At 37.1% G+C, this 20,641-nt stretch overlaps 1 protein-coding gene across 5 annotated transcripts in view; it reads left to right on the top strand.

Moving 5' to 3' along the window:
* Nucleotides 1–20,641, top strand: part of RALGAPA1 (Ral GTPase activating protein catalytic subunit alpha 1) — a 130,613-nt gene that overhangs the window by 30,955 nt on the left and 79,017 nt on the right. For 2 of the 5 annotated variants that reach the window (XM_054400317.1, XM_054400318.1), the window contains exons 13-19: nucleotides 285–433; nucleotides 1,654–1,783; nucleotides 2,505–2,742; nucleotides 4,246–4,407; nucleotides 8,719–8,859; nucleotides 16,177–16,344; nucleotides 19,615–19,739. In XM_054400317.1, coding sequence (XP_054256292.1) covers nucleotides 285–433; nucleotides 1,654–1,783; nucleotides 2,505–2,742; nucleotides 4,246–4,407; nucleotides 8,719–8,859; nucleotides 16,177–16,344; nucleotides 19,615–19,739 — 1,113 coding nt within the window. Of the gene's footprint in view, nucleotides 1–284; nucleotides 434–1,653; nucleotides 1,784–2,504; nucleotides 2,743–4,245; nucleotides 4,408–8,718; nucleotides 8,860–16,176; nucleotides 17,746–19,614; nucleotides 19,740–20,641 lie in introns of all 5 variants that reach the window. The other 3 variants (XM_054400319.1, XM_054400320.1, XM_054400316.1) reach the window with 2 other exon arrangements.

Raw genomic sequence — 20,641 nt, 5'->3', positions numbered from 1 at the left:
GAGCAGGAACACCTAGAGCAGGTCACAGAGGAATGCATCCAAGCATGTTTTGAATGCCTGGGGTTAAGACTCCACAATCTCTTTGGGCAGCCTGTTCCAGTGCTCTGTCACCCTCACAGTGAAAAAGTTTTCCTTATGTTTATCATCACATTGAGCTACCTTATGTTTAAATATGCAGCCTTTTCTGGTAATGACAGATTTTCTGTTTCTGGTTACTATCAACTGAATTGCTGAAAATACCAAAGTGCTTCGAGCTCATAACATCCGCTCTTTTCTACTTGCAGGTTTTTATAATAAATTCTTCAAATATATTCTTTCTTGAACCTGCAAATGAAATTAAAGCTCTGCTGGATGAACACACTGACATGTGTAAACGCATTCTTAATATCTACCGTCACATGGTAGTCCAAGTGACTATGGACAAGAAGACATGGTAAAATGCTAATGCTTTTATCTTAAATTTTGTTTGTTCTAAAGATAAACATGAAAACTTACTTGGTACTAAACACAGTAGAGTGGTATTGACTATGTGAACCATTTATCTAAACCAGTCAATACAGGCAACTTACCACAGGGAAAGAGGTTGTCTGCTCTGTTAAAGCCAGTAGTAAGCACCTAGCTAGTTTCAGGCAGCTTAGCCCTTAGTAAAAAATATGGATGTACTAGGATATACAAACTATTATTAAGGAGCTCCTAATTACCTTTTTTTTTCTAGGGCATTTTCCTCATCTGTTGAAGTGCTAAAATACAAAAACACATATGAAGCTTCACAGCCTCATTTTAAAATAAACAAAAATCCTCAGACAAGCATGGGGAACTATGACAATCAGATGTGGGTTGCTCTTTATCAGTAATTGTGTACAGGAGTCTGTGTACTGTTTAACTCTTTTGTTCCTTTCCAGCACTTAAGGTGCCTAGCCAGGTACAAGAGACTGCGCTTCCAAATTAATTCCTATTATTTCTCCCTCTCCTTTAAAAAGCTGTCTCTAATGAGGTAGTGTATTGTAAGGAAGCAGTGGTAAGGGGATTTCAAATGGCTGATTTACTCCATTGTAACTTGACTTGCATTCTATCTGTTACTAGCGTTTCCTGAACCTCTGGATAAGTAGAACTGGCATTTCATGTGAACGTGAAACTTGTGTCCTCTTGTGAGAAAAGTAGGAGTCAGTTGAAGGCTAGCAACTGGAAAATTTGGGAGTAATAATAGAAAACAGATTCCACTAAAGTAATATTTTCTTCCCTTGTTTCACATCACTGTAAAGAAGTGATTCTAGACTGTGATGGCAAATATCGTGCCACACAAAATAATTGAAGTATGTTAGTGATAGTGTAACATTGCCCAAACCTAACAAAAGGAAAACATAAAATAAAAATTCAGATTGACAAAATAAAACTTTGACTGTAATTTCAAGTTTTTGAAGGTGATAGCACTTGAATGACCTGGTAGAAGATGTTAGAGGGCAACCGTGATTTTCTCACTCTCAAGTGTGAAAAGAAGATTGGAGTAATTTCTTTTGCAACAACCAAGATAAACAGTTTTGTAATCACTCTGTCCTGTTTGGAATGTGTTTGAGCAAGTCAAACTCTGTTATTACCTTTAAAAGTATGTACAGAAGTATAACAAAAGGTGACTCTAAGTTTAATGTTTTGCAGGGAACAGATGCTACTTGTGCTACTCAGGGTTACTGAATCTGTGCTGAAAATACCACCCCAAACTTTCTTGCAATATCAAGGAAGGAAAAACTCCACGTTAGCTGGAAGACTTGCAGGACCTCTTTTCCAGGTAATTAAACATAAATTCATTTTAATTCAGCTTAATTTTTAGATTAGATGCCGCAACCACTGTTGGCTGGTTTGTCATCTTAAATCTAAATCATTGATCATGTTACCCAGTTAATGTGAATGGTGTGGTTTAAAGAACTGGCTATATTTGTTACTTTGTTTGATATTTAATAACACCATAACATTGGCTTTTGGGGTACTGTGACATTAAAAATCAGCTGTCCTTTAGCTGATTTGGGTAACTGTTGATCTGTGCAGTTTTAGCCTGCTTCCATTGCTAAATTAGCTCAAGTCAGCACAAAATCTGTGCTGTCCATGTCTAACCAACTGAATTTTTACTCCTTAGAGTAAGCTGTAGCAGATCCTTTCCAAGTTTTAGAGTGCTGTTGTGGTGACTTATCTGTGAATAGGATCTGTAAGACCTCTTTAGCAGGGAAAAAAAGGGATACACAAGATACAAATGTGATGAGAACTCATTGAGAACAGTATTACAACACTGTCAAAACTTGTGAGATAACTGAAAGGTCTTTCATGACTCAAACCTGTTGCTTCTAAGTCAGAAGCCCATGTTAACATAATACTTGATAATTCATGAGAAGTCTGTGTGTACTGGTGACAAAAAGAGTGTCAGGACTGCACAGTTAGAAGCTTCCTTTTAAGAAGCAACATTTGAATGTTACTTTATGTTCAGAACCAAACTTTCCTCAACTTTATTCTTTTAGACTCTTATAGTAGCTTGGATCAAGGCAAATCTAAATGTGTACATCTCTCGAGAACTTTGGGACGACTTGCTGTCTGTAATGTCATCACTGACGTACTGGGAAGAGCTGGCCACTGAGTGGTCACTGACAATGGAGACACTGACTAAAGTGTTAGCTAGAAACTTGTATAGCCTGGACCTCAGTGACCTGCCATTGGATAAACTAAGTGAGCAGAAGCAGAAAAAACACAAAGGCAAAGGTAAGTCAACGTTGTATATGCATCACTTGACATTTAGTTAGGTAACGAGATGTTGAGCACAGCATAATTTTGGTCTAGCCTTTTTACTGTGTGTGTGTGTATATATATATGTATTTAGTATATAGAGCTAGCTAGCAAGTGTCTTTTGCCAGCACAGTTGGAATATTGATCCTGAAATCCAATGAATGTTGTTTAAAGATGGAAAATCAGAGAATCACGGAATGTTAGGAGCTGGAAGAGACCTTGAAAGATCATCTAGTCTAACACCCCTGCCAGAGCAGGATCACCTAGACCAGGTCACACAGGAATGCATGTGGGTGGGTTTTGAATATCTCCAGAGAGGTAGACTCCACCACCCCCCTGGGCAGCCTGTTCCAGTGTTGTCACCCTCACAGTAAAAAAATTTTTCCTTCTGTTTCCATGCATTTTTGTTCTCCTGTACGATACAGCTTATTTCTTCTTCTTGCAAAAGACACTGTTTAAAAAAGAAAAAGAAAAAAGAAATCTGATGTGAAATAAAAGCATATCTATTTTTTTGAATATAGGTTTAAAAAGCTTTGAATCATCTCTATTATACATGCTGAACCACATGAGAAAAGCTTAGATTAGCCTTCATAATGGAGTTCCAGAGAAAGCCTCCATTATTAGATGTGGATTGCAGAGTTAAATCCAGCTTTGGAAGTAATAAATCCAATTCAAGTTATGCCAGATTTCTTTGGTCTCATTTGCTGATAATAATGAACATGTACTAGGGCTCACTTCCTCACATGATGCCCTTTTAATGATTGTAATAGCTTATCAAATATCATTTTGGTTTATGTGAGTTCAGTGTGGATAAGAAAATACATTGGAACTATTCTTTAACTCACTTTGTTTTTACTTACAGTTTTACAGATTTTTACACTTGTTTTGATAGTTGCTCATGAGAGCTTTACCTACTTCAATATAAATGTCAAATCTGAATTTGTTCTATCTTTCCTTCATCTTAGTGTAGTATTTCTTTGCCAACATCCAAAAGAGCCTTGTTCCCATTTCTTATATTTTTTCTTTTTGCTTTTGCATTATATCTTAAAATATTTTACCATCTTTATTTCCTGGTCCTCAAATGTCACAAAATTATTTGGGAAAAATCCAACAATATTAATGATTTGCAATGTATGATTTTGTGTGCCTTGTCTAATAGGGAAGGGAATGAAAACTTTTCTCTAGTTACACATTTTATCAGGCTACATCTCTTGTGAACCCAGTTTTCTTGTGATTTTTGCATTTGACTGGTAAGAAGAAAAATCACAGTAGTTTAATAGCATAAAACTTCTGAAAAAATTGAGTATCCTGCAGTGTTAAGGCTGACTGACTAGATTTATATTCTTAAAACCCAGTACTGAGCTGTTTAGCTTTGATAACTTACTCTATCCAGCTTTAAAACCCTTTGAAAGAACACAACCACAAATACGTGGTGATAGCAGAATAGAAGTGAACAAATTTGCAATTCCTTTTTGGCAGGAGTTGGGCATGAATTCCCCAAATCTTCTGTTGATAAGTCCTTTTCTAGAGGCTGGAGCCGCGATCAGCCTGGGCAAGCACCAATGAGACAACGCAGTGCTACAACCACGGGCTCTCCGGGGACAGAAAAGGCAAGAAGCATAGTCCGGCAGAAAACAGTTGGTACGTATCTGTAACAGCTGATGTAGCTGACATTCGGGAAAGGAGAAGCAATTCCTAACTGAATTCTGCAGCAGCTTGGATAGCTTCTTTCCACAACAGTCTGCTATCTGTAATAATTAGTTAAATGTGTAAATTGTGAAGCTTTAATAGCTACTAGAATTATAGTTACTGCAAATTAAAGTAGTGCAGTCGAACTATTAATGAATTTGATTACACGCTTAGGCTGGATTGCAGAAGTAATGCTGTTGTATGAACATAGAAAATAATAAAGCAGTGGTGTAGACAGATGTCTTTTTAAGTGTGTGTTTTTATAAAGTCTGTACCAAGTAGGTTGAATATTTTCCAGCTGTGCAAAGAGCAACGTGAGAAACATGCATAGTTTATAAAATGTACTACTACCCTACTACTACTGTACCCTTAATCTTGCATTAATGAAGGATTGACACTGAATGTGCAGTTCTCAGTTTCTGAAGCTGTCTATATTTCAACCAATTTGCTTGCAGATACTGCAGATTCTAACACAGATTTCCTGTGTCAGAAGTGAGCGATGCTGAACAGTAGTTTAGCTGGATTGCTCAAAAGAAGACTCATGCTTGTGTGATTTGCTCAGAATATCATAACATAAACTGGACTACAGATTTCTCTACTCTCTTGTTTCTTCTTGATGATCTCAGCTGGCCCTTATGTGAAGGAAAATTAAGCTGATTTTAATTTTTATTTGGAAGAAGAACCTTTTGAGGAATACCTCTATTTTTTTTTTTCCTAACTATTTCTGTAGTGGTGATGGCTTCAGTCATGTGTGTTGTTGCTTCACTGATATTCTGACATAGTTTTATAAACTAGTCATGCATATTGGCAGTTGAATATGTAACTCTGTTAGCTTTTCAGAAATTAACATATTCTTTCTTTTTCCAAAAAATATTTGCAGATTTTTTAAGTCACAGAGGCTATCCTTAGCCAAAGGATTTTATTTGAATATTCTTCAAAATTCTCCATTAAATTTTTTTTTTAAAGTTGTTTTCTCCTAAGACTTCTGTTAGTGTGGGAGAGTTGATTGTTCTATTGGCAGTACAGACATGTGAGAAAATGAAGTCACTACTCTAAAATTTTTTTAATGTATTCAGATGCTACATTACAGTTTTCCTGTATTTCTTGCTGACAGCACCCAGCTTGACTGTAGTTTTCCTTATGGATCACAGATAGTTTAAATGTAATTTCTGCTTCACTGTAGGTAGTCTGTGATTAGCTGTTGCATTGGTTTTGTTTTAAATCTTAATTGTCTTAACAAGGTAAAGCTCATGTTAAAATTTCTCCTTCCCAAATTGTTAATATGTCAGATATTCTGTCAGAGGGTTATGTTGTTTGGTCAGTTTATTAATGGTTTTGTTTTGCTGCTGTTTGAAAGATGACTATTTATATGTTGTTAGCCCTAAATTGATTGAAATTTATCCTAATCAAGCTACACATTGACCTGGTTAGCAGCAAACTAATCTGATTTTAGTTTTGCTGTACTTTAGCTTCCATGGGTTTGTTCCTTTCCTATAATTACCTTATGTATTTGATTATTAAAAAGGCAAGTTTGTGTTATTGTAACCAGTTAAAATTTCAGTGTTGTTCATATTGTAGAATACCATCTGTGGACAAGCATCACAGCATTAGTAGGGTAATTTTAAAAGATAAAAAGCCTGAAAAAAGTTGCCAAAGTCAGAATTCCAAACTATTCAGTTTTGTTAATGAAGAATATGTTGGAAAAGCATATGTTTTATCTGTCTGCAAACAGTTGCTTGTTTTTGTCTGTCAGGTCTGCTAAGAGAGCTATTTGGGTGCTTCTTTATTTGTTTCAGTTAACATAGGGTCACATAATTAAAAAAAAGGGTTTATAGTTACAATAAGTAAAAATTTCTGTAGAACGTTTCACTGGTCAGATCTTCTCCTTTAATTCCACAAGCTAAGTCTGGAATTGAGTCAGACTTCAGATATGTTGCATGATATCTGAAATGTGGTATATTTTGTGGCTGCAAGTAATATACTCTGTATCTCAGTAGGGAGAGGGACGTGCATGTTGGATATTTTATAGTAAGAAAAAGCTGGGGTTTCTTTTTCATCTCTTTTGTGTTGTACACATTTTGTGTACATCTCTGCACCACTGTTTTTTAAGCCATCCTCATGCCAGCACATATTTATTGCTGCACCAAATTTGTGTGTATGTGTGTTACTCAGATAAAAATCACAGCTTTTCTTATATGCAGTGTGAACATTTTTAGCCTGAACTTATGTAAAGTAATTCTTTGGAAAGGGCCTTTAAACATGATATGCATATGGGTTGAAAAATCTTCTGTAGGGCTAGATAAAGAATTTATGGCTTAGGCACCAGATTCTAGCCCTATTAAAATAACAGATTGGAAAGGATTTATTAATCATTCATTCTACTTTTGTCTGTAGACAACAGTGGAAGGTTATAACCTGTCAAATATCTAGTCCACATTCTGATATTAAGTCTGTTTCTACTTAACTACTAAATCAAATGTCACACATCTTATTAAAAAAAAATTAATTCACTGAGATCACATTTGCCTTTTACATCTCAAAGTTAATTTTGCTTTCAATAATATTACACTGCAAATTTCCTACAAAAGTTTTTGTTGAATTTCCACCTTCCAAATTATAAGTATCAGTGCTAGCATCAGTCTGTTATGGTGGAAAAGGTCCAGTCAAATTACAAGGGAGACTTTGTCAAGATTTGTAATCAACACATTATCCAGTCTCAAAAACTTGGTTAACTTAGAATTCTAGAATCATTTAGGTTAGAAAGGACCTTTAAGATGTATTCTGTAGCTTGTTTTTTTTCTCTTGCCTACATTCATTTTTATGATGCACAATGATGAATGTAATGCATCTGTCACTGTATCAAGAATTTTATTACTCTTAAAGAGATGTTAAAGCCTTTGAAATAATAGCCTTTAAAAAAATTAATTTCTCTCTTATAAACTAAATTTAGTAGAGAATGGCATCAGTCTTAACATGTCTGTCTTTTGAATTGATGTTGACTCCACTTAAGTTGTGCTGCATTTGTCAAATGTGTTTTCTGCTCTGTGTACATTGACCTACCCAAGTTATCTGCATGTTGCTGTTAGGGATAATTCTTTAAGCTGATTTAGAAGCATGATGTGCTCAGCCTTCACTGCACTCCATTTGTGTGCTTCAGATGCCCATGCAGATCAGGAACATGAAGATTCTAAGTTATATTCCATGTTGTTTTAAAAACACACAGAGAAAAGTTCAGAGAGTGATTAAATATTGTGCTGACAATATTTCAGTTAAGATGCACTGAAGTTTCCTTAAAATAAGTTTATCAGGAGCTATTTTAAAACAAGTTATCAAATTTGCAACAGTTGGGAAAGGAAGCTGCTAAAACAAATAGATACTATTTTTTGAAGAACTTCAAGAGTACTTTGAGATTGAATGCAGTATGAATTCTTACTATGTCTTACTCTGACAAAGGAAAAAAGTATCATAAAAACTCACTTTAAGTCTGTTTAAAAAGCTGCAGATATAACCTTGATGCTGATGCCACATTTCTTATGTAAGTTTACCATTCTTTAGGACTGTTGGCAGGATGTGAGAAAGGGTGAATTAGGGTCAGTTTATCAAGATTTATCCAGTATTTATTAGAAACTAGACGCCATGAATAAGAAACAATTTAATACTTACTGCTGTCAAACCATTTCACTTCACTCAATTCATCTCTAATGTGGAACTATAACGAGTTGTGTCACAAATTTTTCCACACAGAACTGGTCATTTTCTCCACATGCTTTTGAATCTCTTTTGGAGAATCATGAATTCAAGAGTATGGGTATGTGTAAAATTCAGAGATGCTTTTTCAGGAGTAAACCAAAGGAAACTAGAAAAATGCAAATGTAGTGTAAGTTGCTTTTTATGTTAAAGATTTTCGAGTTCTGAGTGCCTGTGGAGTAACTTCAACTTTGATTTTTCAACCCTGATGCAGTGGGAGCAAAAGTGTTAATTAGTTTCTTGATTTTGAATGCAAAATCTTGGTAATCATCATAATAAAGGCATGGTTGGTGCTTTACATAAAAGTTAAAAACTCAAAATGTCTTATGTGTCCACTGATTTTTTTTTTCTTTCTTACAGCTCTGCCAATATCTGCCGTGCTGAAATGTTTTAATTTTTGAATTTTCTTCCTTTTTATCTTTGTTTTCTCTGTTGCTGCTTTCTCTGTGACACAAGCCTTTCATTATAGTCACTCTTCTTTTTTCCTTCCCCACTTCTTTCTTTTCCTTTTTAAAGCCATGAGAAGCCGATCCATTGGTGAATGTGCTCTGCCATCGGCCTATATACGCAGTGCTAAAAGTGCTCCTGTTCTGATCCATACTTCCAAACCCTTCTTGCCTGATATTGTTCTCACTCCCCTTTCTGATGAGCTTTCAGGTAGTGCCACCTCTGCTAATTTCTGCACCCCCTTTATCACTTTTTAAAACCTTCTGCTTTCAAATTCTGCTAAATCATTAAGCTTTTCAAAGTAAAAATAAATACTTGGGGGATGGGGGGAGAGGGGAAGAGATTAAGAACGAATATTTTGAGTTATATAAAATACCATGCTATTTTGCAATTCACTCTGGAACTGTTAGAAGTTAGTGCTGTGCCAATGTTTACTATCATAAAAGTGAAAATTAGAGATTCTTTTTTTTTTCAATTTATTGGTAAGCAGTAATATAGCATCTGTCTACCAGAGAGTACAAATAATCTAAAGGTTTTTATTTGTGATGAGGGAGGGAGAGAAAAGAAGAGCATTGGTCATTTGCATCTTCGTATAAATTGAATTCAGTGTCACAGATGTTGTGTGGACAACCACGATAATTTATATACTTCAGCTCCCATGAAAAAAAATGTCTCAAGTATGTGATACCGTACAAAACACTTTACAGCGTGCCTGGGTTTTGCATAATACAGAGAAACATTATGCAGTTTGGAATTCTGAAGTACTATATTTTGGTGCTGTTTTCTAAATGAGCTAGTTTTTACAGAGTTGTAGTTTTCCTCAACATTATTTGGTCCAGCAGAGTGGTTGGCTGGAAGTTTGACAGTAGGTTGCTTTGGATCATTTTCTTCGAACAAATAGGTTCAACAGTTAGATTCGCACATATTTTAAGGCTGCGTACATATGACTTTACAAGTAATGGTTTTTGAGGTTTGTTTGTTTTTTCCTTCCAGTTATTACTTAGGTTCAAATTAGTAGTGTATGGAATTAAAAGGCTGACAGCTGTATTATGCCTTGGTTTCAATCACTGGGACAAAGATGACACAGTGGCAGGGCTATGTATATATAGTCAAAACTATGTACAAATATAAGGACTTAGTGGCAGTAATTATTTAACAGTAGATTTTTTTCCCCCTCTGTCTTCCCAGCCTGGCTTTGTAAATACCCAAGAAATATCAAAACTGTATTTTCATTATTGTTTTTTATTTGTTCAAAAATTAAGTCATCTTGTTGTGAAACAGAAGCTTGGTACCTTAGTGTTCAGTCCCAAAACGTAAATGGAGAATTAGGGAAGTTCAAGGAACCACTCTAAAAAGACCAGACTTTCACAATGAAAAAAACATAAAATACATGAATGCAAAAAAGTCTTTACACCACAAAGAAATATAAAATGCAAATGATATGTAACAAATTAATGAATGTATGACTGCAAAGCATATATCTTCTGAAATATAAATTACTAGAACTTAGATAAGACTTTTTGGTTGGAATGGTACGTGAACAACCTATTAGTTACCAGACCATAATATTGTTGGAAATAGTCAGTTCTTAATGAAGATCTTAAGATGTTAAGCTTCAGAAGAAAGTGAGCTTTCACAGTGAACTATTATTTTATCATATAGTCTCTGTTACTTAATTATTATGTCTTAATGAAGGCAAAAGTGCTTTTGCAGTCAATTTTATCATCCGTGATTCTGAAGAGTCCTGACTTGTATCTTCTGCTGTGTCCTAAACCTGGTGGCTTTCTTGCTATTATCCTTTCTGTTGATAGTCATTCAATACAAAAACTTGTATGACCAGTGTAATTCTTAAAAGTGAAATGATTTTCCAGACCATTGCACTTCTGATGTCGAAACATAGTCCTGGATGCTCTCTTCTCAAAGAGATGGGTGTCCAAACAGCTTCGTGATATGTCCAAGAGTCTTGAATATTGCCAGACTAAAAAGCTGTAATGAGGAAAAGCAAGCCATTAGAATGTGGATGGAGAGGTAGCAGAGTAAAGGAAAAACTTTCCACCAGATCAGAGTGTGCTTTGCTCTTTTAATTTTCTGCAGTTTTATTTTTTGTTTTTATTGTGCTCACTCTCTTTTTTTCGTTATTTTTTAAACATAGAACTTTATCATTTTCCCTGGCTTTTCTTCTTACAGTAAATATATTCTTTTCCTAAAGCCTTCTGTGTCGTTTGGGAAATAGTTTCTGTCATAAGTGTACCTTTAAGTAATTAATCATGCTTAGGTAGCTGTAAAAGCCCTTCCTCTTATTTTGTGATCCCTGTTATCCAAACTGACTTTCAGATCCAAGTTAGTTAAAAAGAAAAAGAGCCCTAATCTCCTATAGTGTAGTGTTAGCTCTTTTTTAGCTGTGAAACTCCTCGTTGAAAGATGGACTCACTGAACACTCTCGAATCTTGACAGGTAGTCTGAAAGAAAGCATTTATGCCAAAATCTTTACCTTATGTACGTGACAGTATAATCATGGAATCATAGAATCAGTCAGGGTTGGAAGGGACCACAAGGATCATCTAGTTCCAACCCCCCTGCCATGGGCAGGGACACCTCACACTAGATCAGGCTGGCCAGAGCCTCATCCAGCCTGGCCTTAAACACCTCCAGGGATGGGGCCCCAACCACCTCCCTGGACAACCCATTCCAGGCTCTCACCACTCATAGTGAAAAACTTCATCCTTACGTTCATTCTGAATTTCCCCACTTCCAGCTTTATTCCATTCCCCCTAGTTCTGTCACTACCTGATAGCCCAAAAAGTCCCTCCCCAGCTTTGTTGTAGCCCCCTTCAGATACTGGAAAGCCACAATAAGGTCACCTCGGAGCCTTCTCTTCTCCAGACTGAACAGCCCCAACTCTCTCAGTCTGTCCTCACAGGAGAGGTGCTCCAGTCCTCTGATCCTTCTCATGGCCCTTCTCTGGACACCTTCCAGCATGTCCATATTCCTCTTGTAATAGGGGCTCCAGAACTGGACACAGTACTCCAGGTGGGGTTTCACCAGAGCAGAGTAGAGGGGGAGAATCACTTCACTTGTTTTCAAGAGTAAAGCAGAACACTCCACTATGATATGCTACTTCCATAATGTTTCTCCCTGAAGATCAGGGAGCCGGTTAACAAAATTTATTGCAAGAGCTCAATATTTAGGCATCTGGTATCTTACAGGATCCTTTTCCTGGGATTGCAATTCCTTCATATAGTTTCTTAGTTACACCTTATTTCCATGTGTGGAATATTCGCAACTTTTAAAGTAGGATCCAGAAAGTGGAAGTGGAGATCTGTGCTTTTTGTGTTTAGTTAAGTGATTTGGTACAGTGCAATTGTTGCAAATACGCAGTATTTCTGAAAGGCATGTTTAACCTGCCAGAATCATAGGAAATGCAGTCTTACACATTGCACAGAATCATAGAATAGTCTGGGTTGGAAGGGACCTCTACAGGTGATCTAGTCCGACCCCACTCTGCGGTCAGCAGGGACATCCTCAACTAAATCAGGTTGCCCAGAGCCCTGTGAGCCTCACCTTGAGTATCTCCAGCGATGGTGCCTCAACCACATCTCTGGGCGACCCATTCCAGTGCTCCACCACCCATGTACAGGATATCTAGCAATCCAACCCTTCACTCCTGTAACTGTTGAGGATTTTCAGGTACAAGACTGCCAATAAAAAAAAATTTCAGTAAGATGTAGGCAAGATTGCTGGAACTAGTGGGCCACAACAGCAGACAAATTAATTGCAGGTGAAAGATCTTTCCTTATTCACTAGGACTAAAAGAACCAAAGGAAGTATTAATGTGAAAGGGAGATGTATATTAGACCTTTATAATCTTGCTGCTTAATCAGTAAGTAATCATTAAAATTAAATATAGTGTCAGTATGGCTGTAATTATTCTTTAATCCCAGAAACTCACAGAATGATTGCTTGCTTCTAAAATTCAAATTAAAAGTTGAGAAGCAAAATAGGTTATTTCTTCTCTGCTTTCTTCACTAACTTCCTATCACTGAATACAATCCTGTCCCAGTGCTGTATGACAATCTTCTCCTTGCCCAGTCTTGCCAGAAAGTCTGTCAGTCAGTTTGTATTTTAGCGTGTTTCCCCCTCAGTGCAGAGAAACTAACCTTTCTTTCTGCCTTCCCACAGGAAAAAGAGAAGTGAGGGTGATTTAAGTAAAGTTGAGATTGAAATTGGTAGTTTCAGCCAGTCTCACCCAACCTTTTCCTCACTGTAGCATGTGAGGCCAGGATTTCTCCTAAGTATGTGCTGTGTATCAGGTACATAGCCTTCAGGAGCACAGTTACAATGTAGTTAGTGAAAACTCCTGAGGAGCTGATGGTGACCCAGTTTGACTGTATACCTGTGTGCGAAGGTGAGCTCTGGTTGTGAAGGAACTGTTCTGTGGTTTTAAACATTGGATTTTCAGTGCCAATACTGCAATAACTATCATTTTAGTTTCCTTAATTTCTTCCTCTGGTCTACAAAAAAGAATTCTCTATTGGCAGAAGCACTACACTTTGTTGGAAAGTGTTTTTTCTGTACTTGTGTGCGCTAGTCATGTCTATCTAAGCACCTAAAATTAATTGTGGATCAACATTGAAAGAAATCTAGTTGAATTTGTTTCAATGTGTGGAGCTGCTTGGCGTGCTTTTTGGAGTTCTACATCCAGTAGCATCCTGTAAAATCATAACAACTGCATGCATGCACAGTATGCAATCCTCAGGCTGCTGCTTTAGATAAGCTTGGAGTTTATAGAACGTGTGAAAGATGCATATTGAGGACTCAAGATGAGATTGATGTATTGTAGTTACATGTATTATTCTCATTTATGACATTAGCATACATGTTTTTGGCTGAATCCTATACTTCTTGCCTTTGTAGCTCTAAAGAATAATTTTGAGACTATATAGGCATAACCTGTGTTAGTCTCTGCCTAAGTCAATAGAATGTTTCATAGAGTGGCTTAGGTTGGAACGGACCTTAAAGATCATCTACTCCAACCTCCCTGCTGTGGGCAGGGATGCCTCTCAACTAGATTTGGCTTCTTTAAGTTCTCATCCAACCTAGCCTTGAACACCCCCAGGGAGAAGGCATCCACAACCTCTCTGGGCAGCCTGTTCCAGAGTCCCACCACCCTTGTATTGAAGAACTTCTTCCTAAAATCCAGTCTACGCCTACTCTCCTTTAGCTTAAAACTATTCCTCCTTGTCCTGTTGCTAGACACCCTGATGAAAAGTCCCTCTCCAGCCTTCCTGTAGCATCCCTTCAGTTATTGGAAGACAGCTATAAGTGGAGTCTTTAGGCTGAACAACCCCAGCTCCCTCAACCTGTCCTTGTAGCAGAGGTGATCAAGCCTATGGATCTCTTTTGTGGCTCCACCAGCTCTGTGTCCTTATGCAGGGGACACCAGAACTGGATGCAGTGTTTGAGGTGGGGCCTCACAAGAGCAGAGTAAAAGGGCAGAATCCCCTCTCTTGACCTGCTGGCCACACTAGAGACAGACACTCTTAAACTCAGAGGGTGTTAATTCATAGAGCTAAGTTGAGCAAGAGCAATAATGAGAATTTTGTTGCTGATTAAAGCTGAAGAGAGAAGAAAGTGATAATGAATTGGGCTGTATCTAATGATTTTCAGCTCATCTTTATTTTCTGAAACAGCTTGGGTGTCTACTCTCTTTTTCCAGTACAAACCGATTTATTTCCTTTCTAATAGCTTCTTTACAGCTCAGTAAATTTTGTGTAAGGCCAAATTTTTTTTTTTTAATTCTAACCTCTGAAAAATTGAGCATGGAAATGCCACTTCTCATCCTCTTCTGACATACATTTATTTAACCATAGTCATATCTCATTCCTACAGTTTATATGCTTTGCTCAGGAGGAAAATAGGAGAAAATTCAGTTCCAACTCTAATGTTCTCAGAAAAATCTGGTTTACAGATTTTTGTGGTGACTGCGGATTATTAAATATTACTGAAATAGGTATAGAGATCCATGAAGTAATGATTTTAAACATTTTAAAATTAATTCAAGGTAGTTTCTTCATTTTGGCAGTAGCATATCATATTTCAGGGAGGGAAAGGGGCTTAAATTTTGCTGATTTTAATTAAGTTCACTATTGCAGTCCTGAGGATAAACTCTCTAGAAAGAAAATAAGGTGAGTCTGTTTATTGTGGCAAGTAACACTTGCTGGTGTTCATTTAAGCTCTTTCTTGTTATTCCTGGCTTTAAAAAACACATCCACAATTTCTTAAGTGGTAAGTAGTTAAAAATAAATCTGGGAAATAAAGATTCTATCAAAAATAAAATCAAGAAAGCTCTTTTTAACTTACTGTTTAAGTGCCTATCCCATAAAAAGACTGCAAAAGATAGCAAAAATTCTTGCAGTTAGTGGAGTTGTCTGTAAGAGATACTTAGTCTTGCCTACAATGATGGTTTGACAGTATAAAGTCTTCCTAAAACAGATCAGGAAATCTGAAGAGAGTCATGAAAGTTCTTTGTTTTGGTGGATGATGTGAAGTGGACTGAAGATATTTCTGTACCGTTCCTAAACGATCCATGTTGGAACTGCAGCTTTCATTGCACTTCACTATGTTGGGTACCAATGTGAATGTGGTAGCAATCTCAGCAGAGACAAGGAAGCACTAACTTAAAGGGTCATAACAGATGTTCTGACCTTTCAGAACAAAAGTGGGTTTACTCTAACTGTTGTGAAGCTCTTTCAGGATGTTTTTCAGTAGCTGAGTCCTTTGATGTGGTAATTCTCATAAATGTCACATCTGCTTGAGGAAAGCTGGAAGAAGGGGGGGTGGTAATCCTCCATTAAGTATTTAGTTTTGCATTGGCATCTTTCTAGGGTAAAAGGCTTTCTCTCTATCCATGATGTATAGTCATCTTTTCTGTAAGGCCTGCTCTTCCCTGTTACTTAGGCACACACTCTATTACTTATGCCATAATATCCATAACTGTATGATAATGTCCTTCCTGATATTTCATTAGTTTATATATATGCCTACAAATAATAGTTTGCCAATTCAATAAGCTCTTCCAACTTCCCAGAAAACCTGTTCTTTTTGGAGTTGTGCGTTTCTCTGAAGATAAAAATTTCATGAAGGGTTTACTGTTAAGCTAATTTGTATTCCAGGTAACCACTTGCTGAACAGGCTAGCTGGAATAATACTGAATTATTGAATTTATTGGCACAGCCCTAGCTTTAACTGTATTTCCAAATGTTCCATGGTCTCACTGTTTGTTCTCATGCATGTTAACATTTAAAACTGTGTTCTGATGGTCTAACTCATTTATACTACATTCTGTACTGGATATTATGTGCGTGTGTTTTAACATTCTAGCACTGGAAAAAGTGTTTTTGTTGTACTTAAGAAAATAAGGCTCTGGACTTTCCTGGCTTTTAAAGTCGTGTAATTAGGATATAACAGTAAATAAATACTGTTTCTGTATAAATTCTACTGCATGTTACATATACTTTTTTCCTACAGATATTGACGATGCTCAAATTCTTCCACGTCCGCCTCGAGTCAGACATTTTTCACAGAGTGAGGATGCTCCAAGTGAAGTTTTTGGTGCATTAAATGAGGAACAGCCACTGCCACGAAGCAGCAGCACCTCTGACATCCTGGAACCATTCGCAGTTGAACGAGCCAAAGGTGCAGTTCCTGTCATTGACAGTTCATCCCATCATGCTCCAAGCTTACAGAGTTCCACTGAGACCTCTTCAATGCATAGATCCACTGAAAGCCATATCACTGATACAAATAGCAGAGAATCCTCCTTGGAAGTTGGGGATAGTATTTATGACCATCTTTGTCATTTAATAGGGCCGGTAGAGTTTGCAAACACAGCCTTTGAACAAAGCCAATATGTTGACCTTGAAGGTGAAGATGATCTCCTTTCCTCTCTGAGAGAATATCTTAAAGAAAAAGAAGAACTTTGCGGTAACTTTGAGATAGATAAATGTGAGGCTTCTGCTCACGAAGTTGATACATCAGTAAATAGGAATGATAGATTTCCACTGGATGGATTAGAAAATAGAGATCAGACTGGTCAATGCACAAATAGCACCACTGTTACAGAAAGAGCTGATAACACAGAGCTGCACCTAGAACAATACCAAAGTGGCTTTATAACTAATAGTGCACCTACTCAAGTAGATGTTTTTGCAAGAAATCAAGTGCTCGATAAAGCCAGACACTTAAATATTGATAAACAATATGAAAGCCTGCTTAATCTTGGGTCAAGTAGTCCTAGCAACAAAGAAGGGAAGAGACACCTGTACAGGCAAGCGGCTACTGAAGCTGATGTAGATCTAGTTGTGGAAGCAGCAGTAGCTGAACAGCATAGAAGTGCCCAGTGTAATGAAAAAGTCACCAACTCACGTGTTACACAGGCAAAGAAAATTCTTCCTAAAGCACAAGCTAACCCTCAGATGCCTCACCTCACAGGCATAAGCAAACTGTCACCAACTAAGAGGAGTATATCTGAAAGTGTAACTCATAGGGCTAAAATCATGAAAATAACAACTAAAAAAAGAAATAGTGTTCATGTTACTTTTAGGCCATCTACAGAATCAGTTCAATTTTACAATCCTCTTGAGAGCAAAGAGGCCGCTTGGAAAGCAAGACTTCGTAAACTTGGTGGCTTCAGTAGTAGTGGTACTGGTGGCAACAACAGCAGTACCAGTGCGAGCACCAGCCCACCACCTGTCGCAGAGCTGGTTAGACCTGGAATATATAGACCTCTAGAGGCAATCAATGCTGCTTCAGCTGGCAGCAAGCAAATTAAGGACTCTACAGAAACTCAAGCAGTCATGTTGCAAAAAGACGGTATCGCAGTTAATCAGTTCCATAACCGTAGCACCTTTAGAACATCAGGTCAGGAGTCAGCACAACAGCAGGGCTCCCTGGGTGGTGTTTATAAAACTGTTGTACATGCTCTTTCGAAGCCGAAGGCAAATGTTTCCCCACAGAGGCAGAACAGAATGCCAGCAGAGGCTCCACTGAGGGATCTGTACAGTCATGTAATGGGCTATTTTGGAAGGAAAGCTGCAGGTGAGCACTAACAGTGTGCAGAGCGCAAAAGGAGAAAAGCAGCACCAGTTTGGCTTAATGCAACTGAAGCAAGCTCTGATAAGCAATCAAAAGGCTTTGGGATGATCACTGCTTTCCCTGTTCGGTTATGCATGCGCCTACAGCCAGCTGATTTTTCTCCCAGCATAAGTTACTTTTTACATACTTTTAAATTACTAATTTTCCCTTTTCAAGATATTTAGTTGAACCTCTTTGCTGCTGAAGACCATCAGGTTAGGGAAGAGGAAGAGACAGTAAATGACCTAATAAAGGATTAAGCCTTGAGAGTTTTGAATTTTCATCTGTCATGCAAAGCCTTAAAATTCAGCTTGCAGAACAATTGGCATCTGCATATTTTATCAGAATGTGCTATTTCCCTCTGAGTGTAGTTTGTCAAAAGGACCTGGCTCTTGACCAGCTATGTTGAACTAATTGTATTTCTGGTTCATTTAGTGTGTTTTCTTCTTCCTCCTCTTCCTCCTTCTCCAAAACAAAAAAGCCCTTAAATTTACGTTTGGAGGTCAGTTTAGATGACTTTTAAAAAGACAGTCTGAAACAAATTTACTACTGGAATGATGTCATTACAACAGTTCCCTGTGAGTCTAATCATAAGGTTTTGTTTGAGTCTTTTTCAAAACATGCTGCAGGTCTTTCTGTATTCATTCATTGACATGGATGCAGTTACATCTTGGCAACATCTTTCATTGCTTTCTTTTTTTCTTGGACTCATGGGTGTTCATGAAGGTCTCATGATACTCTTTTTCTCCTGCTAACTATGAGACCTCTATGGACTGATCAAAAAAGAAGACTGTCATTCCAATATCCGTTGTCTTAGTTCACATCACCTTAAATGAACAATAAAGTAACTTTCAGCAGTAATGTAGGTTTTCTTTTTTTCCATTGTTATGCTGGCATGATTAACAGAGGATTCTGTACTGCATCCTGCATCGAGATGTTAATGCCACCTGAGGGCACTCTTTGTAAACATTGTACCACAAGAGCGTGACTGTTATGGGTCTCACAAAAGCAATTTGCATCCCTGCAGAATCTAGATCTCTGAAAAAGAGATCTCTAGAAAGCACTGATTTTAGAAGTACCATTTATTTAAAATCTGTGACGTTTAACAGAATCTTGTTATTAGAATAAGCAACGTTGTGGAAAAATTGTTATAGAGAAAATATGAACTAGCTTGAAAATATGAAATAGCTTGAAGATTTTAAAGGTGAAGGTTATGAAGTGAGGTCTAACAGCCACAGTTAAATATAAAACTGATAAATGAGTGAACTTAATTAATTGTTCATAACCATTGACCATCCAGACTTTGAATTTTCATTCCATGTACTAGCATGTAATTTAATTACATAACTTTTTCCTTGCACTATTTATACTAACTGTATACAGTGCCACATTGACATTTGTCATTAGTACAATTTACAGCCCGGTTTCCTTTTTCCACTACAATGCTTCTCATTAGGAATGCAGTGAAGAAGGAGCCCGTAGGAACTTCTAGGATTTATGACTTATTTGTCATGATAACGGAGGAAGAATTTATGCTTTATTCTTAAAGCAAGCATTAACAACTTTGAGTAGTGCTTACCTATAAGCTTCTTGCTCTGAAAGGTGGTACTGGAAATCAACTAACCCCTGCTTAGTGGGAGGAAGAAGCTGTACTAATTCTTAAAGTAGACTCTGCTTTAAAAGAGGGAAAATCTTAAAATGCATGTTTAGCAATTTTGATTTTTAAAATGTTTTTTAATGTGTTGATTAGCAGGGGTTTTTATTTGTTACTTTTTTGTTTTGAGAATATCTTGATGTGTTCTTTACTATATACAGTTGTTCATTTGCTTTTAGCTAATAGAGAGGACATGAGTCAAAAGCTGCACCCTATTGATAGTGATATTGGCAGTAGCAATACAAATGTTCCTGACCTCATGGATGAATTTATAGCTGAGAGACTCCGCAGTGGTAGTGCACTGGTAAGCCTCCAACTTCCTGCCTTTCAATATGTAAGCCTGCATATATAAATCAGTTCACAAAAACATATCCATATGGATTTTATGAGGCAGAAAGAATTGAGAATATCACTTCATTTTGCTTTGCCTTTGCTATTTCATGCCGTTTGTGTTTTCTTACCCTATTAAACCTTCATTGAGAAAGCAGTGCAGAAGTTACTGTCGGTTGAATATCTCATGGAATTTTAAAGAGCTTTAATTGCACACAGATTTTTGTAAAGATTTTTGTACACAGGCACTTTCAGACTAATGGTTTATATGTAAATTAGCAGTCCTCAGTGTGGTGTGTAGTTAAGTCCCATGCTGTGATATGGTACTACTCTCTACAGGTACAGTCAGCACAGCAGGCTACAAAACTACGAGAGTACACGATTTTCCTTTGTTTCTTCATTTCACTTACAAGTGTTTGAATAAGTTTTTGTAAATAGTTCTTTGCTAATTGAACTAACATTTCATATGGTTTTTTTTCTTGCACATTTCCAGAAGTGTCATATTGTTTGGAATATTGTTCATAATGAGAAATTTTAATCATTTTTAAATCAAGAATTTCTGGTTGATGTTGAATGCATACGGAACAAGATCACAGAATCAACCAGGTTGGAAAAGACCTTAGAGATCAAGTCCAACCTATTACCTTTTTGAACACCTTCCAGGGATGGTGACTCCACCACCTCCCTGGGCAGCCCATTCCACTGGCCAATTACTCAAGATGAGTGATTTGAAGATATACATGGTTTATTAACCAGCAACAAAAGGAGAGATATTAAAAAACAAACCAAAAAAAAGTTACAAGTGAAGAACAAAATGTAGTGTTTCAAAGTATTTCAGTTATTTATTCTGCTTAGAATTTTGTAGGATTTGTAAGA

The sequence above is a fragment of the Indicator indicator genome, chromosome 4 (assembly GCF_027791375.1).
Source record: "Indicator indicator isolate 239-I01 chromosome 4, UM_Iind_1.1, whole genome shotgun sequence".
Taxonomy (NCBI): Eukaryota; Metazoa; Chordata; class Aves; order Piciformes; family Indicatoridae; genus Indicator; species Indicator indicator.
The sequence above is the reverse complement of the archived record's forward strand: the minus strand, read 5'-3'. Positions and strand labels throughout refer to the sequence as shown.